The sequence below is a fragment of the Ranitomeya imitator genome, chromosome 10 (genome assembly GCF_032444005.1).
Source record: "Ranitomeya imitator isolate aRanImi1 chromosome 10, aRanImi1.pri, whole genome shotgun sequence".
NCBI classification, from domain to species: Eukaryota; Metazoa; Chordata; class Amphibia; order Anura; family Dendrobatidae; genus Ranitomeya; species Ranitomeya imitator.
Window position 1 is genome coordinate 10,348,162 of NC_091291.1, and position 24,499 is coordinate 10,372,660.

Here is a 24,499-nt window from a genome sequence, read left to right on the forward strand (position 1 = left end):
TGCTAGAGAACATATTAATAGCACAGGTAAAGTGGAAGAAATATTAGGAATCCTGAGACTATGCGAGAGTCTCAAGATGGTGCTTTGTAGGAGGAGTGGGTGGGCACTGAGTTTGGGACAGATTTAGCTCTGTTTCATGGGATGCATAGTTTATAGGCACAGAGGGAGAGCTGTCTGGAACAATAGCTAACCCCATGGATGGCTGCATGATCTGAAGAGTGAAGAGTGAAGAGCTAAAGCCCCGCTTTAGCGGACCGACAGATCATTTATTTATTTATTCTTTTATGCCTGGAAAACTACTATATTAACTAGAATGAACCTAGTGATTTTATAATATTGACTGATACTGTGCGAATATGTGATATAATGAGTATATATAAATATAATAGCTTCACTGCGTATACATATTTATGCATGCAGCATAGCCAGCAGAAGTGCAGGAGCATTTGCAGTCAAAATGATTCAGTCCCTTGTTAGTTAGCAAGGTAATGATCTTTTTTTTTTTTTTTTTGAACAAGCAAAGAACAGAAATGGAATATTCCTTAAAGGCTCTTTCAGACGTCAGTGAGTCCTGTACGTGTGGTGACAGTTTTCACACGTACCGGAGACACTGACACACGTAGACACATTCATGGGTCTGTGCACACGTCCGTGTGTTTACACTTCACATGTCCATTTTTTACAAGCAGCACGAACCGCAAAACGTCCCGCACACTGGTGACACACATGGATGTAATCCGCGTGATACGTACCGGCGCCTGAGAATCAGCGGTACAGTTAGCGCTGTTCCCTGGCACCGGGTGCTGAAGACCACTTTCATCATTTTCCCCTGATCGCGGGCAGAGCAGGGGAGAATGATGAGAGCCATCTTCAGCACCCGACGTCGGGGAACAGTGCTAACTATATCGCTGCTTCCCTGGGGCCAGTACGTTTGATATTGATGTGGCGCATGGTTGCCGCAAGTGTTACACACATGGACTCAAGGACACTCCGATACCGGTTTTTCCGGTATTGGAAATATCAGGACTTGTGAAACCGGCCTAAGAATGTTGTCAAAAGCATGTCTTAGTATTACGTCTGCAGCAGGTCATAACAGCCAGGGGGTCTCTGTTAAGTACTTAAGACGCTGGTCATGAAGAGGTGAATAATCCTGCAGGAGTCAGTAAAACTGACATTTTATACACAAACCTCTCCTTGCATTCCTTTACATTCTTCTCGTTTCATTGGTTTATTGCGAACAGCAGAAAGCCTGTAGGTTTTACTAAAATATTTAGAATTGAGAGTCCTCAGTGGTTGATACCTTTTTAATGGCTAGCTGAAAAGATGGTAACAAATTGCAAAGCTTTCGAGACTGCTCGGGTCCCTTCATCAGACTTCACCTGTGTAGTCTCGAAAGCTGCAATTTCCGCTGTTGGGACATCTGCCCTGAGCATAACCCGGAGCAATGTTAGTTCTCATTGTCCCAAGTGTTACATAACATCCTCAGTGGCGACATAGAACCAGAAATGAAGTGTAGGTTAGATATCAGGAGCCACCCAGCCGGTGCTATATAAGCCGCCCCTCCGCCGGGCACACCAGTCCTACAGGTCACACAGGTACCAGCTTCCACTCAACTACCTCTCCTACCCTCCAGACACAATCATGGCTGCTCATCTTTTCCCATTCCGTAGACAGTTCTGATACAATGTAACAAACCCTACACCTGTGTCATGATCAGGGCAGAGGTCTGGAAAAATGCTGAATCTCCTAATTTCATTGTTTCTTTTTTTCTAGAAAGAAATTCCAGAGGTGAAGATGTCGCCCGTCTCTGCGCTGCTGCTGTCATTGCTGGGTGAGCGTTTTTCTAACTTCAGTTTTTATTTAAATATAAATATTTCTATTGATTTTGACACATTTTGTGTCATCGTCTCCATTCCTCTGCTCTCCGATATCAGCCGAAATCTTATCTTTCAGGGGCAGCCTTCATACTGATCAGCGCACAAGACCCACAAAAAAGTGAGTATCATCCGTTATTAATTTACGCTCTAATGCTCCTTTTTTGTAGGTCACTTTTATATTTACTCATTGTTATTACTGCGCTGCGGGTAAATTCACCCCTATTAGCAGCAGTGATCATTTGCTTGACAAAATATTAAAAGGTATGCGACCAATTTTCCAATGGTTTCAATGTATTTGTTAAAAAAAATCTCCCCAGTGTTTTGTGTACACAGCTCCTATGCAAAGCAATGTGTCTCCTATGGTTGGCAGGCAAGCAATCCTTTAGCAGTCACTTCTCTCAATAATATGCAATGGAGAGAAGAGGGGGTAAAGGGTGCGGAGTGACGCATGACTGCGAGAGCAAACTACATACAGGGTTTATTTGTAATGTTTAACTGTGGAGACGCATAGATCTGCATGGTAGCTGTAAACACAAAACGGTGGAAGAGTTATCAACATTCTTTGCATAGTTATACGATGCACTGAAGCAATAAACAAAAATTGGATCACTAATAAAGGGAGCCTTTCTGATCCTCTACGTTTTGGAATCTGCCAATATATTATACTAGATGGCAGCCCGATTCTAAAGAATCGGGAGTCTAGAATCCATATATACTTGAAATTCGGCAGGAGCTTGAAGAGCAACGTCACTGGGCCCGCCTCCACGCAGTAGAAACTTGCTGTGAGGTAAAAATTCAAAAATCACACCAAAATGGCGGGCGGAGTGTGTCACAGTACGGCACGTTTCTGATTGGTCGCTCGCAGCAGGCGGCAACCAACCAGACACTGGACACTGTTGACGTCACTTATCTCCGGACATTAGCTCCGGACATTAGCTCCGGACATTATCTCCGCACATTAGCTCCGCACATTAGCTCCGGACATTAGCTCCGGACATTAGCTCCGCACATTAGCTCCGGACATTAGCTCCGGACATTATCTCCGCACATTAGCTCCGGACATTAGCTCCGGACATTAGCTCCGGACATTAGCTCCGCACATTAGCTCCGGACATTAGCTCCGGACATTATCTCCGCACATTAGCTCCGGACATTAGCTCCGGACATTAGCTCCGGACATTATCTCCGGACATTAGCTCCGGACATTAGCTCCGCACATTAGCTCTGGACATTAGCTCCGGACATTAGCTCCGGACATTATCTCCGCACATTAGCTCCGGACATTAGCTCCGGACATTAGCTCCGGACATTAGCTCCGGACATTAGCTCCGGACATTAGCTCCGGACATTAGCTCCGGACATTAGCTCCGCACATTAGCTCCGGACATTATCTCCGCACATTAGCTCCGGACATTATCTCCGCACATTAGCTCCGGACATTATCTCTGGACATTAGCTCCGGACATTAGCTCCGGACATTAGCTCCGGACATTAGCTCCGCACATTAGCTCCGGACATTAGCTCCGGACATTAGCTCCGCACATTAGCTCCGCACATTAGCTCCGGACATTAGCTCCGGACATTAGCTCCGGACATTAGCTCCGCACATTAGCTCCGGACATTATCTCCGCACATTAGCTCCGGACATTAGCTCCGGACATTAGCTCCGGACATTAGCTCCGGACATTAGCTCCGCACATTAGCTCCGGACATTAGCTCCGGACATTAGCTCCGGACATTAGCTCCGCACATTAGCTCCGCACATTAGCTCCGGACATTAGCTCCGGACATTAGCTCCGCACATTAGCTCCGGACATTAGCTCCGGACAAAGCCACGGAAGTTGGCACAAATTGCAGGAAGTAGTATTCTAGGCAATTATATATTAGACTAGATGGCAGCCCGATTCTAAAGAATCGGGAGTCTAGAATCCATATATACTTTATTTATTCAAATGTAAGAATAATACAATTAATAAATAATAGTAAGAAAGAACAAAAAATGGCTGCACTCACCAGCTCTTGACAATTCTTGTTATTTAAGGTACAGTTACACAGGATCCATGAACATGCTTATGAGGGGAGGGATGAAAGACATCAGACGACAACTTTGCGTGTTGTGGCAAATGCCACAACAACGGTTCTTTGCTTAAGAACAATAATGTAAATAATAAATAATATGTATCAATAACTATGTATATTGGTATGTACAGTGTCCAGGCGCTTGCATCTCTCCTCTGTACTCTTGTTAGCACGCTGTTTGCACTTACGTGCGGCATCGGCGGCTTTTCGCTCTGCATCATTACCATGCTTTATATCAGACCTGATCTTACGTGCGCCATCAGCAGCTTTGGACTCTGTGTCATTAGTATACTTAACAGTGTCCATGCGCTTGCATCTATCCTCTGTACTCTTGTTAGCACGCTGTTTGCGCTTACGTGCGGCATCGGCGTCTTTTTGCTCTGCATTATTAGTATACTTTATATCAGACCTAATCTTACGTGCGCCATCAGCAGCTTTGGGCTCTGTGTCATTAGTATCCTTACTATTAGAGCTCATGTTGGCTAAGCTAAACAGCTTTAAGCGTGGTGGTGGCAAACAACAGGTTAATAAGAGGCAGTGTCAGGTAGTAGGAAAATAGCCAGTTAATAATAGGCAATAGTTCTTTGCAGGAATGCAGATATTAATAAATAGGCAGTTTATATTGCAGAGAAATTGCTGGGCAATAATGGACAATGTCCTTATGTGGCAAATAATAGAGCAATATACCCAATGTGGCAAAGAAGAGGTTAATAAACGGCAGTCTCTCAGTATAACAGTCAGTGAATAATAGGCAGTATATGGAGAAAACACCAAACAAAAGTTCAAAATTGGTGTGAAAATGTCACTGAACCACTTCACAACTAAATATATATAGTTTTGGTAAATGGTATTATCATTTTTTTGACGAAATTCGGCAGGAGCTTGAAGAGCAACGTCACTGGGCCCGCCTCCACGCAGTAGAAACTTGCTGTGAGGTAAAAATTCAAAAATCACACCAAAATGGCGGGCGGAGTGTGTCACAGTACAGCACGTTTCTGATTGGTCGCTCGCAGCAGGCGGCAACCAATCAGACACTGGACACTGTTGACGTCACTTATCTCCGGACATTAGATCCGGACATTATCTCCGGACATTAGCTCCGCACATTAGCTCCGGACATTATCTCCGCACATTAGCTCCGGACATTAGCTCCGGACATTAGCTCCGGACATTAGCTCCGCACATTAGCTCCGGACATTAGCTCCGGACATTAGCTCCACACATTAGCTCCGCACATTAGCTCCGGACATTAGCTCCGGACATTAGCTCCGGACATTAACTCCGGACATTAGCTCCGGACATTAGCTCCGGACATTAGCTCCGGACATTAGCTCCGGACATTAGCTCCGCACATTAGCTCCGGACATTAGCTCCGGACAAAGCCACGGAAGTTGGCACAAATTGCAGGAAGTAACATAGTAACATACATAGTAACATAGTTAGTAAGGCCGAAAAAAGACATTTGTCCATCCAGTTCAGCCTATATTCCATCATAATAAATACCCAGATCTACGTCCTTCTACAGAACCTAATAATTGTATGATACAATATTGTTCTGCTCCAGGAAGACATCCAGGCCTCTCTTGAACCCCTCGACTGAGTTCGCCATCACCACCTCCTCAGGCAAGCAATTCCAGATTCTCACTGCCCTAACAGTAAAGAATCCTCTTCTATGTTGGTGGAAAAACCTTCTCTCCTCCAGACGCAAAGAATGCCCCCTTGTGCCCGTCACCTTCCTTGGTATAAACAGATCCTCAGCCAGATATTTGTATTGTCCCCTTATATACTTATACATGGTTATTAGATCGCCCCTCAGTCGTCTTTTTTCTAGACTAAATAATCCTAATTTCGCTAATCTATCTGGGTATTGTAGTTCTCCCATCCCCTTTATTAATTTTGTTGCCCTCCTTTGTACTCTCTCTAGTTCCATTATATCCTTCCTGAGCACCGGTGCCCAAAACTGGACACAGTACTCCATGTGCGGTCTAACTAGGGATTTGTACAGAGGCAGTATAATGCTCTCATCATGTGTATCCAGACCTCTTTTAATGCACCCCATGATCCTGTTTGCCTTGGCAGCTGCTGCCTGGCACTGGCTGCTCCAGGTAAGTTTATCATTAACTAGGATCCCCAAGTCCTTCTCCCTGTCAGATTTACCCAGTGGTTTCCCGTTCAGTGTGTAATGGTGATATTGATTCCCTCTTCCCATGTGTATAACCTTACATTTATCATTGTTAAACCTCATCTGCCACCTTTCAGCCCAAGTTTCCAACTTATCCAGATCCATCTGTAGCAGAATACTATCTTCTCTTGTATTAACTGCTTTACATAGTTTTGTATCATCTGCAAATATCGATATTTTACTGTGTAAACCTTCTACCAGATCATTAATGAATATGTTGAAGAGAACAGGTCCCAATACTGACCCCTGCGGTACCCCACTGGTCACAGCGACCCAGTTAGAGACTATACCATTTATAACCACCCTCTGCTTTCTATCACTAAGCCAGTTACTAACCCATTTACACACATTATCCCCCAGACCAAGCATTCTCATTTTGTGTACCAACCTCTTGTGCGGCACGGTATCAAACGCTTTGGAAAAATCGAGATATACCACGTCCAATGACTCACCGTGGTCCAGCCTATAGCTTACCTCTTCATAAAAACTGATTAGATTGGTTTGACAGGAGCGATTTCTCATAAACCCATGCTGATATGGAGTTAAACAGTTATTCTCATTGAGATAATCCAGAATAACATCCCTCAGAAACCCTTCAAATATTTTACCAACAATAGAGGTTAGACTTACTGGCCTATAATTTCCAGGTTCACTTTTAGAGCCCTTTTTGAATATTGGCACCACATTTGCTATGCGCCAGTCCTGCGGAACAGACCCTGTCGCTATAGAGTCACTAAAAATAAGAAATAATGGTTTATCTATTACATTACTTAGTTCTCTTAGTACTCGTGGGTGTATGCCATCCGGACCCGGAGATTTATCTATTTTAATCTTATTTAGCCGGTTTCGCACCTCTTCTTGGGTTAGATTGGTGACCCTTAATATAGGGTTTTCATTGTTTCTTGGGATTTCACCTAGCATTTCATTTTCCACCGTGAATACCGTGGAGAAGAAGGTGTTTAATATGTTAGCTTTTTCCTCGTCATCTACAACCATTCTTTCCTCACTATTTTTTAAGGGGCCTACATTTTCAGTTTTTATTCTTTTACTATTGATATAGTTGAAGAACAGTTTGGGATTAGTTTTACTCTCCTTAGCAATGTGCTTCTCTGTTTCCTTTTTGGCAGCTTTAATTAGTTTTTTAGATAAAGTATTTTTCTCCCTATAGTTTTTTAGAGCTTCAATGGTGCCATCCTGCTTTAATAGTGCAAATGCTTTCTTTTTACTGTTAATTGCCTGTCTTACTTCTTTGTTTAGCCACATTGGGTTTTTCCTATTTCTAGTCCTTTTATTCCCACAAGGTATAAACCGCTTACACTGCCTATTTAGGATGTTCTTAAACATTTCCCATTTATTATCTGTATTCTCATTTCTGAGGATATTGTCCCAGTCTACCAGATTAAGGGCATCTCTAAGCTGTTCAAACTTTGCCTTCCTAAAGTTCAATGTTTTTGTGACTCCCTGACAAGTCCCCCTAGTGAAAGACAGGTGAAACTGCACAATATTGTGGTCGCTATTTCCTAAATGCCCAACCACCTGCAGATTTGTTATTCTGTCAGGTCTATTAGATAGTATTCTAGGCAATTATATATTAGACTAGATGGCAGCCCGATTCTAAAGAATCGGGAGTCTAGAATCCATATATACTTGAAATTCGGCAGGAGCTTGAAGAGCAACGTCACTGGGCCCGCCTCCACGCAGTAGAAACTTGCTGTGAGGTAAAAATTCAAAAATCACACCAAAATGGCGGGCGGAGTGTGTCACAGTACGGCACGTTTCTGATTGGTCGCTCGCAGCAGGCGGCAACCAATCAGACACTGGACACTGTTGACGTCACTTAGCTCCGGACATTAGCTCCGGACATTAGCTCCGGACATTAGCTCCGGACATTATCTCCGCACATTAGCTCCGCACATTAGCTCCGGACATTAGCTCCGGACAGGAAGTTGGCACAAATTGCAGGAAGTAGTATTCTAGGCAATTATATATTAGATATCTACTATATAAAGCTGAATGTGTGTATGTGCGTATGTCCGGGATTGGCATCTGCACCGTCGCAGCTACAGCCACAAAATTTTGCACAGTCACACGTCTGGACCCTGAGAGCGTCATAGGCTACGTTGTGAGGTGAAATTTTAACCCCGCGCTTTCCAATTCACCAAACAATTTTGCCCCTATCTACATAATGGGGAAAAAGTGAAAGGAAAAGTGTTGGAGGCAAATTGACAGCTGCCAGATGTGAACAAGGGGGACTTAAAGAATGAGAGCGATGGCGCCAAAGAGTATATACCGTACAGTTGCTAAGGTGGGGCCCCGACATGGGATACTCACCACACACGGGGAGATGAACACACACACAAAATGCACCACACACTACCACGTGCTTGAACACATATCACCCTCAACACACTTTTCACCACAAATACACCAACCTCACCACATAAAAGTCGAAACACAAAAGTCGCCGCTCAAAACTCGCCACGCGCAAAACTCGCCACATGCAAAAACTAGGCTCACGCAAAACTCGCCACAAGTGCAAAACTCACCTCATGGAAAACTCGCCACATGCAAAACTTGCACACGCGGAAAAATTGCCACATGCACAAAAGTTGCAACACATGCAAAAGTTGCCTCACACAAAACTTGCACATACTCAAAAGGCACCACACATAAAACTCGCCATGCGCAAAACTTGCTGCACACAACTTGCTACACTAACCTGTCACATGCAACGCGACACACACAAAAAGTTGCTACACGCATGTCGCCACACAAAACTCATCTCACAAAACTCGCTACATGCATGTCACCACACGCAACTCAACACACACAACTTGACAAACGAAACTCGCCCTAAAACACACACAAGTCTGGTATTATCCTTAAAAAAAAACTGATTAATAAGCAGACAAACTACAAATGTACCATATAGGAAATATGGCAGCTGTCAGTCACATGACCTGTCTATTATGTGTATGTTTGAGCTAATATATACTGCCAGGGGGAGGGGGGGGGGCTTCCTGTTGGCTGGGGATTTATCAGGCTGGCAATTTATCTTACAAATACTGAGGTAAAAATACTGAGCAAATAACGTGTGAACGAGGTCTAATACAGGAGGAGATGACACACAGGTATATACTATATAGAGGAGGAGATGGCATACAGGTACATACTATATACAGGAGGAGATGACATACAGGTATATACTATATACAGGAGGAGATGACATACAGGTATATACTATATACAGGAGGAGATGACATACAGGTATGTTATGGCTGGCAATCAGGCAACACAGCGTGCAGTAATCAGCGCACATACAGAGATCTGGCAATAACCAAAAACAATAGGACGAGCTCTGAGACGTGGAATCTCTGTAGACTGCAGTACCTGATCTATCCTCACACAACTATAAGCAGCAGTGGATTGCGCCTATCACTACCTATGCAACTCGGCACTGCCTGAGGAGCTGACTAGCCTGAAGATAGAAATACAAGCCTGACTTACCTCAGAGAAATACCCCAAAGGAATAGGCAGCCCCCCACATATAATGACTGTTAGCAAGATGAAAAGACAAACGTAGGAATGAAATAGATTCAGCAAAGTGAGGCCCGATATTCTAGACAGAGCGAGGATAGCAAAGAGAACTATGCAGTCTACAAAAAACCCTAAAACGAAAACCACGCAAAGGGGCAAAAAGACCCACCGTGCCGAACTAACAGCACGGCGGTGCACCCCTTTGCTTCTCAGAGCTTCCAGCAAAAGTTAATAGCAAGCTGGACAGAAAAAACAAAAAACAAACTAGAAGCACTTATCTAGCAGAGCAGCAGGCCCAAGGAAAGATGCAGTAGCTCAGATCCAACACTGGAACATTGACAAGGAGCAAGGAAGACAGACTCAGGTGGAGCTAAATAGCAAGGCAGCCAACGAGCTCACCAAAACACCTGAGGGAGGAAGCCCAGAGACTGCAATACCACTTGTGACCACAGAAGTGAATTCAGCCACAGAATTCACAACAGTACCCCCCCCTTGAGGAGGGGTCACCGAACCCTCACCAGAACCCCCAGGCCGACCAGGATGAGCCACATGAAAGGCACGAACAAGATCTGGGGCATGGACATCAGAGGCAAAAACCCAGGAATTATCTTCCTGAGCATAACCCTTCCATTTGACCAGATACTGGAGTTTCCGTCTAGAGACACGAGAATCCAAAATCTTCTCCACAATATACTCCAATTCCCCCTCCACCAAAACAGGGGCAGGAGGCTCCACAGATGGAACCATAGGTGCCACGTATCTCCTCAACAACGACCTATGGAATACATTATGTATGGAAAAGGAGTCTGGGAGGATCAGACGAAAAGACACCGGATTGAGAATCTCAGAAATCCTATACGGACCAATAAAACGAGGTTTAAATTTAGGAGAGGAAACCTTCATAGGAATATGACGAGAAGATAACCAAACCAGATCCCCAACACGAAGTCGGGGTCCCACACGGCGTCTGCGATTAGCGAAAAGCTGAGCCTTCTCCTGGGACAAGGTCAAATTGTCCACTACCTGAGTCCAGATCTGCTGCAACCTGTCCACCACAGAATCCACACCAGGACAGTCCGAAGACTCAACCTGTCCTGAAGAGAAACGAGGATGGAACCCAGAATTGCAGAAAAATGGAGAGACCAAGGTAGCCGAGCTGGCCCGATTATTAAGGGCGAACTCAGCCAACGGCAAAAATGACACCCAATCATCCTGGTCAGCGGAAACAAAACATCTCAGATATGTTTCCAAGGTCTGATTAGTTCGTTCGGTCTGGCCATTAGTCTGAGGATGGAAGGCCGAGGAGAAAGATAGGTCAATGCCCATCCTACCACAAAAGGCTCGCCAGAACCTCGAGACAAACTGGGAACCTCTGTCAGAAACAATATTCTCAGGAATGCCATGTAAACGAACCACATGCTGGAAGAACAAAGGCACCAAATCAGAGGAGGAAGGCAATTTAACCAAAGGCACCAGATGGACCATTTTAGAAAAGCGATCACAGACCACCCAAATGACCGACATTTTTTGAGAAACGGGAAGGTCAGAAATGAAATCCATCGAAATATGTGTCCAAGGCCTCTTCGGGACCGGCAAGGGCAAAAGCAACCCACTGGCACGTGAACAGCAGGGCTTAGCCCTAGCACAAATTCCACAGGACTGCACAAAAGCACGCACATCCCGCGACAGAGATGGCCACCAGAAGGATCTAGCAACCAACTCCCTGGTACCAAAGATTCCTGGATGACCGGCCAGCACCGAACAATGAAGTTCAGAGATAACTTTACTAGTCCACCTATCAGGGACGAACAGTTTCTCGGCCGGACAACGATCAGGTTTATTAGCCTGAAATTTCTGCAACACTCTCCGCAAATCAGGGGAGATGGCAGACACAATGACTCCTTCCTTGAGGATACTCGCCGGCTCAGATAACCCCGGAGAGTCGGGCACAAAACTCCTAGACAGAGCATCCGCCTTCACATTTTTAGAGCCCGGAAGGTATGAAATCACAAAATCAAAACGAGCAAAAAATAACGACCAACGGGCCTGTCTAGGATTCAAGCGCTTGGCAGACTCAAGATAAGTAAGGTTCTTATGATCAGTCAAAACCACCACGCGATGCTTAGCACCCTCAAGCCAATGACGCCACTCCTCGAATGCCCACTTCATGGCCAGCAACTCTCGGTTGCCCACATCATAATTACGCTCAGCAGCAGAAAATTTCCTGGAAAAGAAAGCACATGGTTTGAACACTGAGCAACCAGAACCTCTCTGTGACAAAACCGCCCCTGCACCAATCTCAGAAGCATCAACCTCGACCTGGAACGGAAGAGAAACATCAGGTTGACACAACACAGGGGCACAGCAAAAACGACGCTTCAACTCCTGAAAAGCTTCCACGGCAGCAGAAGACCAATTAACCAAATCAGCACCCTTCTTGGTCAAATCGGTCAATGGTCTGGCAATGCTAGAAAAATTACAGATGAAGCGACGATAAAAATTAGCAAAGCCCAGGAATTTCTGCAGACTTTTTAGAGATGTCGGCTGAGTCCAATCCTGGATGGCCTGAACCTTAACCGGATCCATCTCGATAGTAGAAGGGGAAAAGATGAACCCCAAAAATGAAACTTTCTGCACACCGAAGAGACACTTTGATCCCTTCACGAACAAGGAATTAGCACGCAGTACCTGGAAAACCATTCTGACTTGCTTCACATGAGACTCCCAATCATCTGAGAAGATCAAAATGTCATCCAAGTAAACAATCAAGAATTTATCCAGATACTCACGGAAAATTTCATGCATAAAAGACTGAAAAACAGATGGAGCATTGGCAAGTCCGAACGGCATCACCAGATACTCAAAATGACCCTCGGGCGTATTAAATGCCGTTTTCCATTCATCTCCCTGCCTGATTCTCACCAGATTATACGCACCACGAAGATCAATCTTAGTAAACCAACTAGCCCCCTTAATCCGAGCAAACAAGTCAGAAATCAATGGCAAGGGATACTGAAACTTAACAGTGATCTTATTAAGAAGGCGGTAATCAATACACGGTCTTAGCGAACCATCCTTCTTGGCTACAAAAAAGAACCCTGCTCCCAGTGGTGACGACGATGGGCGAATATGTCCCTTCTCCAGGGATTCTTTCACATAACTGCGCATAGCGGTGTGTTCAGGCACGGACAAATTAAATAAACGACCCTTAGGGAATTTACTACCAGGAATCAAATTGATAGCACAATCACAATTCCTATGCGGAGGTAGGGCATCAGACTTGGACTCTTCAAATACATCCTGAAAGTCCGACAAGAACTCTGGGATGTCAGAAGGAATGGATGACGAAATAGACAAAAATGGAACATCACCATGTACTCCCTGACAACCCCAGCTGGTTACCGACATAGAGTTCCAATCCAATACTGGATTATGGGTTTGTAGCCATGGCAACCCCAACACGACCACATCATGCAAATTATGCAGTACCAGAAAGCGAATAACTTCCCGATGTGCAGGAGCCATGCACATGGTCAGCTGGGCCCAGTACTGAGGCTTATTCTTGGCCAAAGGTGTAGCATCAATTCCTCTCAACGGAATAGGACACCGCAAAGGCTCCAAGAAAAATCCACAACGTTTAGCATAATCCAAATCCATCAGATTCAGGGCAGCGCCTGAATCCACAAACGCCATGACAGAATACGATGACAAAGAGCACATTAAGGTAATGGACAAAAGGAATTTGGACTGTACAGTACCAATAACGGCAGAGCTATCGAACCGCCTAGTGCGTTTAGGACAATTAGAAATAGCATGAGTAGAATCACCACAATAGAAACACAGTCTGTTCAGACGTCTGTGTTCTTGCCGTTCTACTTTAGTCATAGTCCTGTCGCACTGCATAGGCTCAGGTTTACTCTCAGACAATACCGCCAGATGGTGCACAGATTTACGCTCGCGCAAGCGACGACCGATCTGAATGGCCAAGGACATAGACTCATTCAAACCAGCAGGCATAGGAAATCCCACCATTACATCCTTAAGAGCTTCAGAGAGACCCTTTCTGAACAAAGCCGCTAGTGCAGATTCATTCCACAGAGTGAGTACTGACCACTTCCTAAATTTCTGACAATATACTTCTACATCATCCTGACCCTGGCATAAAGCCAGCAGATTTTTCTCAGCTTGATCCACTGAATTAGGCTCATCGTAAAGCAATCCCAGCGCCTGGAAAAATGCCTCAACATTACTCAATGCAGAATCTCCTGGTGCAAGAGAAAACGCCCAGTCCTGTGGGTCGCCGCGCAAAAAAGAAATAATAATCAAAACCTGTTGAATAGGATTACCAGAAGAATGAGGTTTCAAGGCCAAAAATAGCTTACAATTATTTCTGAAGCTCAGGAACTTAGTTCTGTCACCAAAAAACAAATCAGGAATCGGAATTCTTGGTTCTAGCATCGATTTCTGATCAATAGTATCTTGAATCTTTTGTACATTTACAACGAGATTATCCATTGAGGAGCACAGAGCCTGAATATCCATGTCCACAGCTGTGTCCTGAAGCACTCTAATGTCTAGGGGAAAAAAAAGACTGAAGACAGAGCTAAGAAAAAAAAATGATGTCAGGATTTCTTTTTTCCCTCTATTGGAAATCATTGAAGGGCTCCTTGTACTGTTATGGCTGGCAATCAGGCAACACAGCGTGCAGTAATCAGCGCACATACAGAGATCTGGCAATAACCAAAAACAATAGGACGAGCTCTGAGACGTGGAATCTCTGTAGACTGCAGTACCTGATCTATCCTCACACAACTATAAGCAGCAGTGGATTGCGCCTATCACTACCTATGCAACTCGGCACAGCCTGAGGAGCTGACTAGCCTGAAGATAGAAATACAAGCCTGACTTACCTCAGAGAAATACCCCAAAGGAATAGGCAGCCCCCCACATATAATGACTGTTAGCAAGATGAAAAGACAAACGTAGGAATGAAATAGATTCAGCAAAGTGAGGCCCGATATTCTAGATAGAGCGAGGATAGCAAAGAGAACTATGCAGTCTACAAAAAACCCTAAAACGAAAACCACGCAAAGGGGCAAAAAGACCCACCGTGCCGAACTAACAGCACGGCGGTGCACCCCTTTGCTTCTCAGAGCTTCCAGCAAAAGTTAATAGCAAGCTGGACAGAAAAAACAGAAAACAAACTAGAAGCACTTATCTAGCAGAGCAGCAGGCCCAAGGAAAGATGCAGTAGCTCAGATCCAACACTGGAACATTGACAAGGAGCAAGGAAGACAGACTCAGGTGGAGCTAAATAGCAAGGCAGCCAACGAGCTCACCAAAACACCTGAGGGAGGAAGCCCAGAGACTGCAATACCACTTGTGACCACAGAAGTGAATTCAGCCACAGAATTCACAACACAGGTATATGCTATATACAGGAGGACATACAGGTATATACTATATACAGGAGATGACATACAGGTACATACTATATACAGGAGGAGATGACATACAGGTATATACTATATACAGGAGGAGATGACATACAGGTATATACTATATACAGGAGGAGATGACATACAGGTATATGCTATATATAGAAGATGACATACAGGTATATACTATATACAGGAGGAGATGGCACATAGATACAGGGGCGGATTATCAGAGGGTCAATATGGGCGGTAGCCCAGGGCCCAGTGGTCTGGGGGGGCCCTGGGCTACCGCACAGATTGACCCTCCACTAATTGTCTGAATGCCCGCCGGCATTTGTGTGCCCCCGGACCCGGTGGGCAGAGAGAGGGGGCCCGCATTGGTTGGGAGGTGCGTGTATCAGCCGGTCAGCTGAGAGCTCCGAGTCCCTGCACCAGGCCTGCACAGCAGCACACCACATAATGGCTGCTCTGTGCACAGGACCTGTGATGAGGTCACAGGATGGGAGGAGTCAGGGGTCACATGATCGGGAGGAGGACCTCCGTGTACAGGACTTTGCTGGTTGCCATGGCGCCGGAGGAGGGTAAGGCAGCGTATGTGTGAGGTCAGGAGGTGTTTACAGGGTGGATGTAGCAGAGCCGTGTGTGTACAAGGTGTATGGATCAGAGCAGCGTGTGAAAGGTCTATGGAGCGGAGTCGTGTGTGTACGATGTGTACGGAGCCGTGTGCATGAGGTGTACGGAGCGCAGCCGCGTGTGTACGAGGTGTACGGAGCAGAGCAGCGTGTGTATGAGGTGTACGGAGCACAGCCGCGTGCGTACGAGGTGTACGGAGCAGAGCCGCGTGCGTACGAGGTGTACGGAGCACAGCCGCGTGTGTTAGAGGTGTACGGAGCGGAGTTGTGTGTACAAGGTGTACGGAGCACAGCCGCGTGTGTACGAGGTGTACGGAGCGGAGCCGCGTGTGTACGAGGTGTACGGAGCACAGCCGCGTGTGTACGAGGTGTACAGAGCACAGCCGCGTGTGTACGAGGTGTACGGAGCACTGCCGCGTGTGTACGAGGTGTACGGAGCACAGCCGCGTGTGTATGAGGTGTACGGAGCGGAGCAGCATGTGAAAGGTGTACGGAGTGGAGTCGTGTGTATGAGGTGTACGGAGCACAGCCGCGTGTGTACGAAGCGGAGCAGCATGTGAAAGGTGTACGGAGTGGAGTCGTGTGTACGAGGTGTACAGAGCACAGCCGCGTGTGTACGAGGTGTAGGGAGCGGAGTCGTGTGTAAGAGGTGTACGGAGCCATGTGTACAAGGTGTACGGAGCACAGCCGCGTGTGTACAAGGTGTACAGAGCGGAGTCGTGTGTAAGAGGTGTACGGAGCCATGTGTACGAGGTGTACGGAGCACAGCCGCGTGTGTACAAGGTGTACGGAGCGGAGTCGTGTGTAAGAGGTGTACGGAGCCATGTGTACGAGGTGTACGGAGCGCAGCCGCGTGTGTACAAGGTGTACGGAGCGGAGCCGTGTGTACGAGGTGTACGGAGCCATGTGTACGAGGTGTACGGAGCACAGCCGCGTGTGTACAAGGTGTACAGAGCGGAGTCGTGTGTAAGAGGTGTACGGAGCCATGTGTACGAGGTGTACGGAGCGCAGCCGCGTGTGTACAAGGTGTACGGAGCGGAGCCGTGTGTACGAGGTGTACGGAGCCATGTGTACGAGGTGTACGGAGCACAGCCGCGTGTGTACAAGGTGTACGGAGCGGAGCCGTGTGTACGAGGTGTACGGAGCACTGCCGCGTGTGTACGAGGTGTACGGAGCACAGCCGCGTGTGTATGAGGTGTACGGAGCGGAGCAGCATGTGAAAGGTGTACGGAGTGGAGTCGTGTGTATGAGGTGTACGGAGCACAGCCGCGTGTGTACGAAGCGGAGCAGCATGTGAAAGGTGTACGGAGTGGAGTCGTGTGTACGAGGTGTACAGAGCACAGCCGCGTGTGTACGAGGTGTAGGGAGCGGAGTCGTGTGTAAGAGGTGTACGGAGCCATGTGTACAAGGTGTATGGAGCACAGCCGCGTGTGTACAAGGTGTACAGAGCGGAGTCGTGTGTAAGAGGTGTACGGAGCCATGTGTACGAGGTGTACGGAGCACAGCCGCGTGTGTACAAGGTGTACGGAGCGGAGTCGTGTGTAAGAGGTGTACGGAGCCATGTGTACGAGGTGTACGGAGCACAGCCGCGTGTGTACAAGGTGTACGGAGCGGAGCCGTGTGTACGAGGTGTACGGAGCACTGCCGCGTGTGTACGAGGTGTACGGAGCACAGCCGCGTGTGTATGAGGTGTACGAAGCGGAGCAGCATGTGAAAGGTGTACGGAGTGGAGTCGTGTGTACGAGGTGTACAGAGCACAGCCGCGTGTGTACGAGGTGTACGGAGCACTGCCGCGTGTGTACGAGGTGTACGGAGCACAGCCGCGTGTGTACGAGGTGTACGGAGCACAGCCGCGTGTGTACGAGGTGTACGGAGCACAGCCGCGTGTGTACGAGGTGTACGGAGCACAGCCGCGTGTGTACGAGGTGTACGGAGCGGAGTCGTGTGTAAGAGGTGTACGGAGCCATGTGTACAAGGTGTACGGAGCGGAGTCGTGTGTAAGAGGTGTACGGAGCCATGTGTACAAGGTGTACGGAGCGGAGTCGTGTGTAAGAGGTGTACGGAGCCATGTGTACAAGGTGTACGGAGCACAGCCGCGTGTGTACGAGGTGTACGGAGTGGAGCCGTGTGTACGAGGTATACGGAGCACTGCCGCGTGTGTATGAGGTGTACGGAGCACAGCCGCGTGTGTATGAGGTGTACGGAGCACAGCCACGTGTGTATGAGGTGTACGGAGTAGTGCCGTGTGTGTACGAGATGTATGGAGAGGAGCCGTATGTGTATGAGGTGTACGCAGCGGAGCTGTGTGTGTGCAAGGTATGCGGAGCAGTGTGTGCAATGTGTATGGAGCGGAGCGGTGTGTGTATGAGGTGTACGGAGTAGTGCCGTGTGTACGAGATGTATGGAGCGGAGCCGTGTGTATGAGGTGTATGGAGCGGAGCCGTGTATGAGGTGTATGGAGCAGAGCCGTGTATGAGGTGTATGGAGCGGAGCTGAATGTGTACGGAGCGGAGCCGTGTGTGTATGAGATGTATGGAGTGGAGCCGTGTGTACGGAGCGGAGCCGTGTATGCAAAGTTTACGGAGCGCAGCTGCGTGTGTAGGAGTAGCTATGTGTGGCCATTATCATGTGCGGCCAATATACTGTATAGAGCATCATGTGTGGCCATTATACAGTAAGGAGCATCATATGCGGTCATTATACAGTATTATTGAGCATCATGTGCGGTCATTATACAGTAAGGAGCATCATGTGCGGTCATTATACAGTATTGAGCATCATGTGCGGCCAATATACAGTAAGGAGCATCATGTGTGGTCATTATACAGTAAGGAGCATCATGTGCGGTCATTATACAGTATGGAGCATCATGTGCAGTCATTATACAGTATGGAGCATCATGTGCTGTCATTATACAGTAAGGAGCATCATGTGCGGTCATTATACAGTATTGAGCATCATGTGCGGCCATTATACAGTAAGGAGCATCATGTGCGGCCATTATACAGTAAGGAGCATCATGTGCGGTCATTATACAGTAAGGAGCATCATGTGCGGTCATTATACAGAATTATTGAGCATCATGTGCGGTCATTATACAGTATTATTGAGCATCATGTGCGGTCATTATACAGTATGGAGCATCATGTGCGGCTATTATACCGTGGCGGCACGGTGGCGTAGTGGTTAGCACAGCAGCCTTGCAGCGCTGGAGTCCTGGGTTCAAACCCCACCAAGGACAACATCTGCAAAGAGTTTGTATGTTCTCTCCGTGTTTGCGTGGGTTTCCTCCGGGCACTCTGGTTTCCTCCCACATTCCAAAGACATACTGATAGGGAATTTAGATTGTGAGCCCCATCTGGGACAGTGATGATAATGTGTGCTAAATGTAAAGCGCTGCGGAATATGTTAGCGCTATATAAAAATAAAGATTATTATTATTATTATTATTATACAGTATGGAGCATCATGTGTGGTCATAATACAGTAAGGAGCATCATGTGTGGTCATTATACAGTATGGAGCATCATGTGCGGTCATTATACAGTATTATTGAGCATCATGTGCGGTCATTATACAGTATGGAGAATCATGTGTGGCCATTATACAGTATGGAGCATCATGTGTGGCCATTATACAGTATGGAGCATCATGTGCGGTCATTATACAGTATGGAGCATCATGTGGGGCCATTATACAGTATGGAGCATCATGTGCGGTCATTATACAGTATGGAGCATCATGTGTGGCCATTATACAGTATGGAGCATCATGTGCGGTCATTATACAGTATGGAGCATCATGTGCGGTCATTATACAGTATGGAGCATGATGTGCAGTCATTATACAGTATGGAGCATCATGTGTGGCTATTATACAGTATGGAACATCATGTGCGGTCATTATACAGTATGGAGCCTCATGTGCGGTCATTATACAGTATGGAGCATCATGTGCGGCTATTATACAGTATGGAACATCATGTGCGGCCATTATACAGTATGGAGCACTGTGTGGCCATTATACAGTATGGAGCATCATGTGCGGTCATTATACAGTATGGAGCATCATGTGCGGCTATTATACAGTATGGAGCCTCATGTGCGGTCATTATAAAGTATGGAGCATCATGTGCGGTCATTATACAGTATGGAGCATCATGTGTGGCCATTATACAGTATGGAGCCTCATGTGCGGTCATTATAAAGTATGGAGCATCATGTGTGGCCATTATACAGTATAGAGCATCATGTGCGGTCATTATAAAGTATGGAGCATCATGTGTGGCCATTATACAGTATAGAGCCTCATGTGCGGTCATTATAAAGTATGGAGCATCATGTGCTGTCATTATACAGTATGGAACATCATGTGCGGTCATTATACAGTATGGAACATCATGTGCGGTCATTATACAGTATGGAGCATCATGTGCTGTCATTATACAGTATGGAGCATCATGTGCAGTCATTATACAGTATGGAGCATCATGTGCTGTCATACAGTATGGAGCATCATGTGCGGCTATTATACAGTATGGAGCATCATATGCGGTCATTATACAGTATGGAGCATCATGTGTGGCCATTATGGAGCATCATGTGCGGCCGTTATACAGTATGGAGCATCATGTGTGGTCATTATACAGTATAGAGCATCATGTGCGGTCATTATACAGTATGGAGCATCATGTGTGGCCATTATACAGTATGGAGCATCATGTGTGGCCATTATACAGTATTGAGCATCATGTGCGGTCACTATACAGTATGGAGCATCATGTGCAGTCACTATACAGTATGGAGCATCATGTGTGGCCATTATACAGTATTGAGCATCATGTGGGGCCATTATACAGTATGGAGCATCATGTGGGGTCATTATACAGTATTGAGCATCATGTGGGGCCATTATACAGTATTGAGCATCATGTGGGGCCATTATACAGTATTGAACATCATGTGGTCATGTGGGGTCATTATACAGTATGGAGCATCATGTGGGGTCATTATACAGTATGGAGCATCATGTGGGGCCATTATACAGTATTGAGCATCATGTGGGGTCATTATACAGTATTGAACATCATGTGGTCATGTGGGGTCATTATACAGTATGGAGCACTGTGTGGCCATTATACAGTATCGAGCACTGTGTGGCCATATTTTTTTTTTATAATTATTCTTTATGAACAGTGTGATCAGCAGTGCTAAATGGGTGTGGTTGAGACATGGATATGGGTGTGACTAGTGAATGGGTGTGGTCAGAGGTGTGGCCTAAAATTTGCTGCGGCGCACAACGCGCGCCGCAACCTTTGTCCCTCTTTCCCAACTTCAAAAGTTGGGAGGTATGGTAATATGTGGTCTGGAAATGGTGCGGTGGTATTTGTCCCTTGTATGTGCTATTATTCGATCACTGTGGTTGTAATTTGTGGTCTGGTCATGGTGCGGTGGTATTTGTTCCTTGTATGTGATATTATTGGTCAAAATATACCTAAATTGTATTGCAGATTTTAACAAATATTTCCTAGGTTACAGTAGAGTAGGGCCCGGCCCTTTTTCTGGAATAATCTGGTTCGGGTATATCGTGACCCCCGTCACGTGACCCCCGTCACGTGACCCCCGTCACGTGACCCCCGTCACATGACCGGGGGGCCCACAGTGTGTGAACAGCCCGGGGCCCTGGCTACCCTTAATCCACCCCTGACTGAGCCCCTGTATAACCAGCGAATCAATATATATATATATATATAACCACTGAGCCCCTATATAACCAGCGAATCTACTATATAATTGTCTAAGGGTCACTTCCGTCTGTCTGTCCTTCTGTCACAGTTATTTATTCGCTGATTGGTCTCGGCAGCTGCCTGTCATGGCTGCCGCGACCAATCAGCGACGGGCACAGTCCGATTAGTTCCTCCCCTACTCCCCTGCACTCACTGCCCGGCGCCCGCTCCGTAATCCCCTCCACTCACCGCTCACACAGGGTTAATGGCAGCGGTAACGGCCCGCGGTGTAACACACTCCGTTACCGCTGCTATTAACCCTGTGTGTCCCCAACTATTTACTATTGATGCTGCCTATGCAGCATCAATAGTAAAAATAGGTCATGTTAAAAATAATAAAAAAAACAAAAAACCTGCTATACTCACCCTCCGCCGCCTTTCTCGCTCCTCGCCACGCTCCCGGGACCGCTCCATTGCAAGCGGCAGCTTCCGGTACCGTCCCAGGGCTGGTGTGCGGCAAGGACCTGCCGTGACGTCACGTGACGGTCATGTGACCGCGACGTCATCATAGGTCCTGCTCACACCGGCCCTGGGACCGGAAGCTGCCGCTTGCAATGGAGCGGTCCCGGGAGCGTGGCGAGGAGCGAGAAAGGCGGCGGAGGGTGAGTATAGCAGGACTTCCAACGGGCCTTCGGAAGGTGAGTATATGTTTATTTTTATTTTTAAGTCTCTATACTACATGGCTCTGTGCTGGGCAATATACTACGTGGCTCTGTGCTGGCCAATATACTACGTGGCTGGGCAATATACTACGTCGCTTGGCAATATACTACGTGACTGGGCAATATACTACGTGACTAGGCAATATACTATGTGTCTAGGCAATATACTACGTGACTGGGCAATATACTATGTGACTGGGCAATATACTACGTGGCTGGGCAATATACTACGTGGCTGGGCAATATACTACGTCGCTTGGCAATATACTACGTCACTGGGCAATATACTACGTGACTGGGCAATATACTACGTGGCTGGGCAATATACTACGTGGCTGGGCAATATACTACGTGTCTAGGCAATATACTATGTGACTGGGCAATATACTACGTGGATGGTCAATATACTACGTGGCTGGTCAATATACTACGTGGCTGGTCAATATACTACGTGACTGGGCAATATACTACGTGACTGGGCAATATACTACGTGACTGGGCAATATACTACGTAGCTGGGCAATATACTATGTGACTGGGCAATATACTACGTGGCTGGGCAATATACTACGTGGCTGGGCAATATACTACGTGGCTGGGCAATATACTACGTAGCTGGGCAATATACTACGTAGCTGGGCAATATACTACGTGGCTGGGCAATATACTATGTAGCTGGGCAATATACTACGTGGCTGGGCAATATACTACGTAGCTGGGCAATATACTACGTAGCTGGGCAATATACTACGTGGCTGGGCAATATACTACGTGGCTGGGCAATATACTACGTAGCTGGGCAATATACTACGTGGCTGGGCAATATACTACGTGGCTGGGCAATATACTACGTAGCTGGGCAATATACTACGTGGCTGGGCAATATAGTACGTGACTGGGCAATATACTACGTAGCTGGGCAATATACTATGTGGCTGGGCAATATACTACGTGACTGGGCAATATACTATGTGGCTGGGCAATATACTACGTGACTGGGCAATATACTACGTGACTGGGCAATATACTACGTGACTGGGCAATATACTACGTGGCTGGGCAATATACTACGTGGCTGGGCAATATACTACGTGGACATGCATATTCTAGAATACCCGATGCGTTAGAATCGGGCCACCATCTAGTCAATATGTAACCACTGAGCCCCTATATAACCAGCGAATCAATATATAACCACTGAGCCCTTATATTATCAGTGAATCATTATATAACTACTAAGCCATTACATTAGCAAAGACTCATTATATAACTACCAAGCGCCACTTTATTTTGCTCTTCAAACAACTTTGCAGCATCAAGCAGTTTAACACTCACTAAATCATCACAATATCACTGGACCACTATGTCTAAATCACTGAGCCACTACTTTACTACTGAGCCGCTCTAAACCAAATATTGAGCCACTCTATCTGTCAGAGTGAGCCCTAACTAAAAAAAAAAAATCACTGCGCCACTTTACTTTATTCACGACGCCACTAAATAATCACTAAGGCACTATATTGATCTCACTAAGCCAGTGGGTAACTACTGAGCCACTATATCTTAGTTATTGAGCTACTGTGTAACTATTGAGCAACTACAGGTATGTAACCAATGAATCATTCTATAATTACTGTCTCACTTTATTTTACTCACTGAGCCGATGTATCTCGACATATGGTTGTTAGAAAGTCCTGCCCTCTTCTTTGTTCGCTCCTATCTTAAAATTATACATTTCCGTTTTAGAAAGCTTTCTTTTCATTCATCCCCTTTCCTCATCTGACATTTTTTCTAATTTTACAGCCCGGGTCGTAGACTGTGGACCCGATAAAGTATATAAAAAGTGTGGGAGCGTCTGCCCCCCGAACTGCACCCACCCTAATGGAGGTGCTTGCACGAAGAATTGTAAGAGCGGCTGCTTCTGTAAGGACGGATATGTGGAGCTGGGGGAGACTTGTGTAGAGAAGGAGAAATGTGAGGGCTGCACCGGGAACCGGACGTACACGACATGCGGCAGCCCCTGCCCCAGTACCTGCAACTTTAAGGCTAAGTGTCCATTTCAATGCACCGAAGGCTGCTACTGTAAGGACGATTACATATTCCTGGATGTTAAGTCAGCGTGCGTGCTTCCCGAGGACTGTCCCCCAGCAGACTGATCCCCCAGACCCCATATTGTATCTCCTTTCCTTTGTTCTCTGTGGTCGGATATTGTGTATCTATAAAAGGATAATAAAAGATTCATAATAATGTTTTATGCCTTTTTCTCTTATCAGGGTCAACGCCAGCCGTTTCCAAGAATCGTTGTGC

At 46.5% G+C, this 24,499-nt stretch overlaps 1 protein-coding gene across 1 annotated transcript; it reads left to right on the forward strand.

Moving 5' to 3' along the window:
* The first annotated feature begins 1,570 nt into the window (after nt 1-1,570).
* On the forward strand, nt 1,571-24,441 carry LOC138652142 (alpha-tectorin-like). The gene is made up of 4 exons (XM_069742911.1): nt 1,571-1,595; nt 1,774-1,831; nt 1,954-1,995; nt 23,996-24,441. The coding sequence occupies exons 2-4, from the start codon at nt 1,795-1,797 to the stop codon at nt 24,346-24,348; spliced, it is 432 nt and encodes a 143-aa protein (XP_069599012.1). The 5' UTR covers nt 1,571-1,595; nt 1,774-1,794; the 3' UTR covers nt 24,349-24,441.
* Nucleotides 24,442-24,499: the final 58 nt, after the last annotated feature.

Bases quoted from the DNA above. Each gene is read 5' to 3' on its own strand.
- LOC138652142 (XM_069742911.1), top strand. From the start codon at position 1,795: ATGTCGCCCGTCTCTGCGCTGCTGCTGTCATTGCTGG. The intron at 1,832-1,953 runs GTGAGCGTTTTT...CTTATCTTTCAG, and splicing joins GCTGCTGCTGTCATTGCTGG to GGGCAGCCTTCATACTGATC. The intron at 1,996-23,995 runs GTGAGTATCATC...CTAATTTTACAG, and splicing joins CGCACAAGACCCACAAAAAA to CCCGGGTCGTAGACTGTGGA.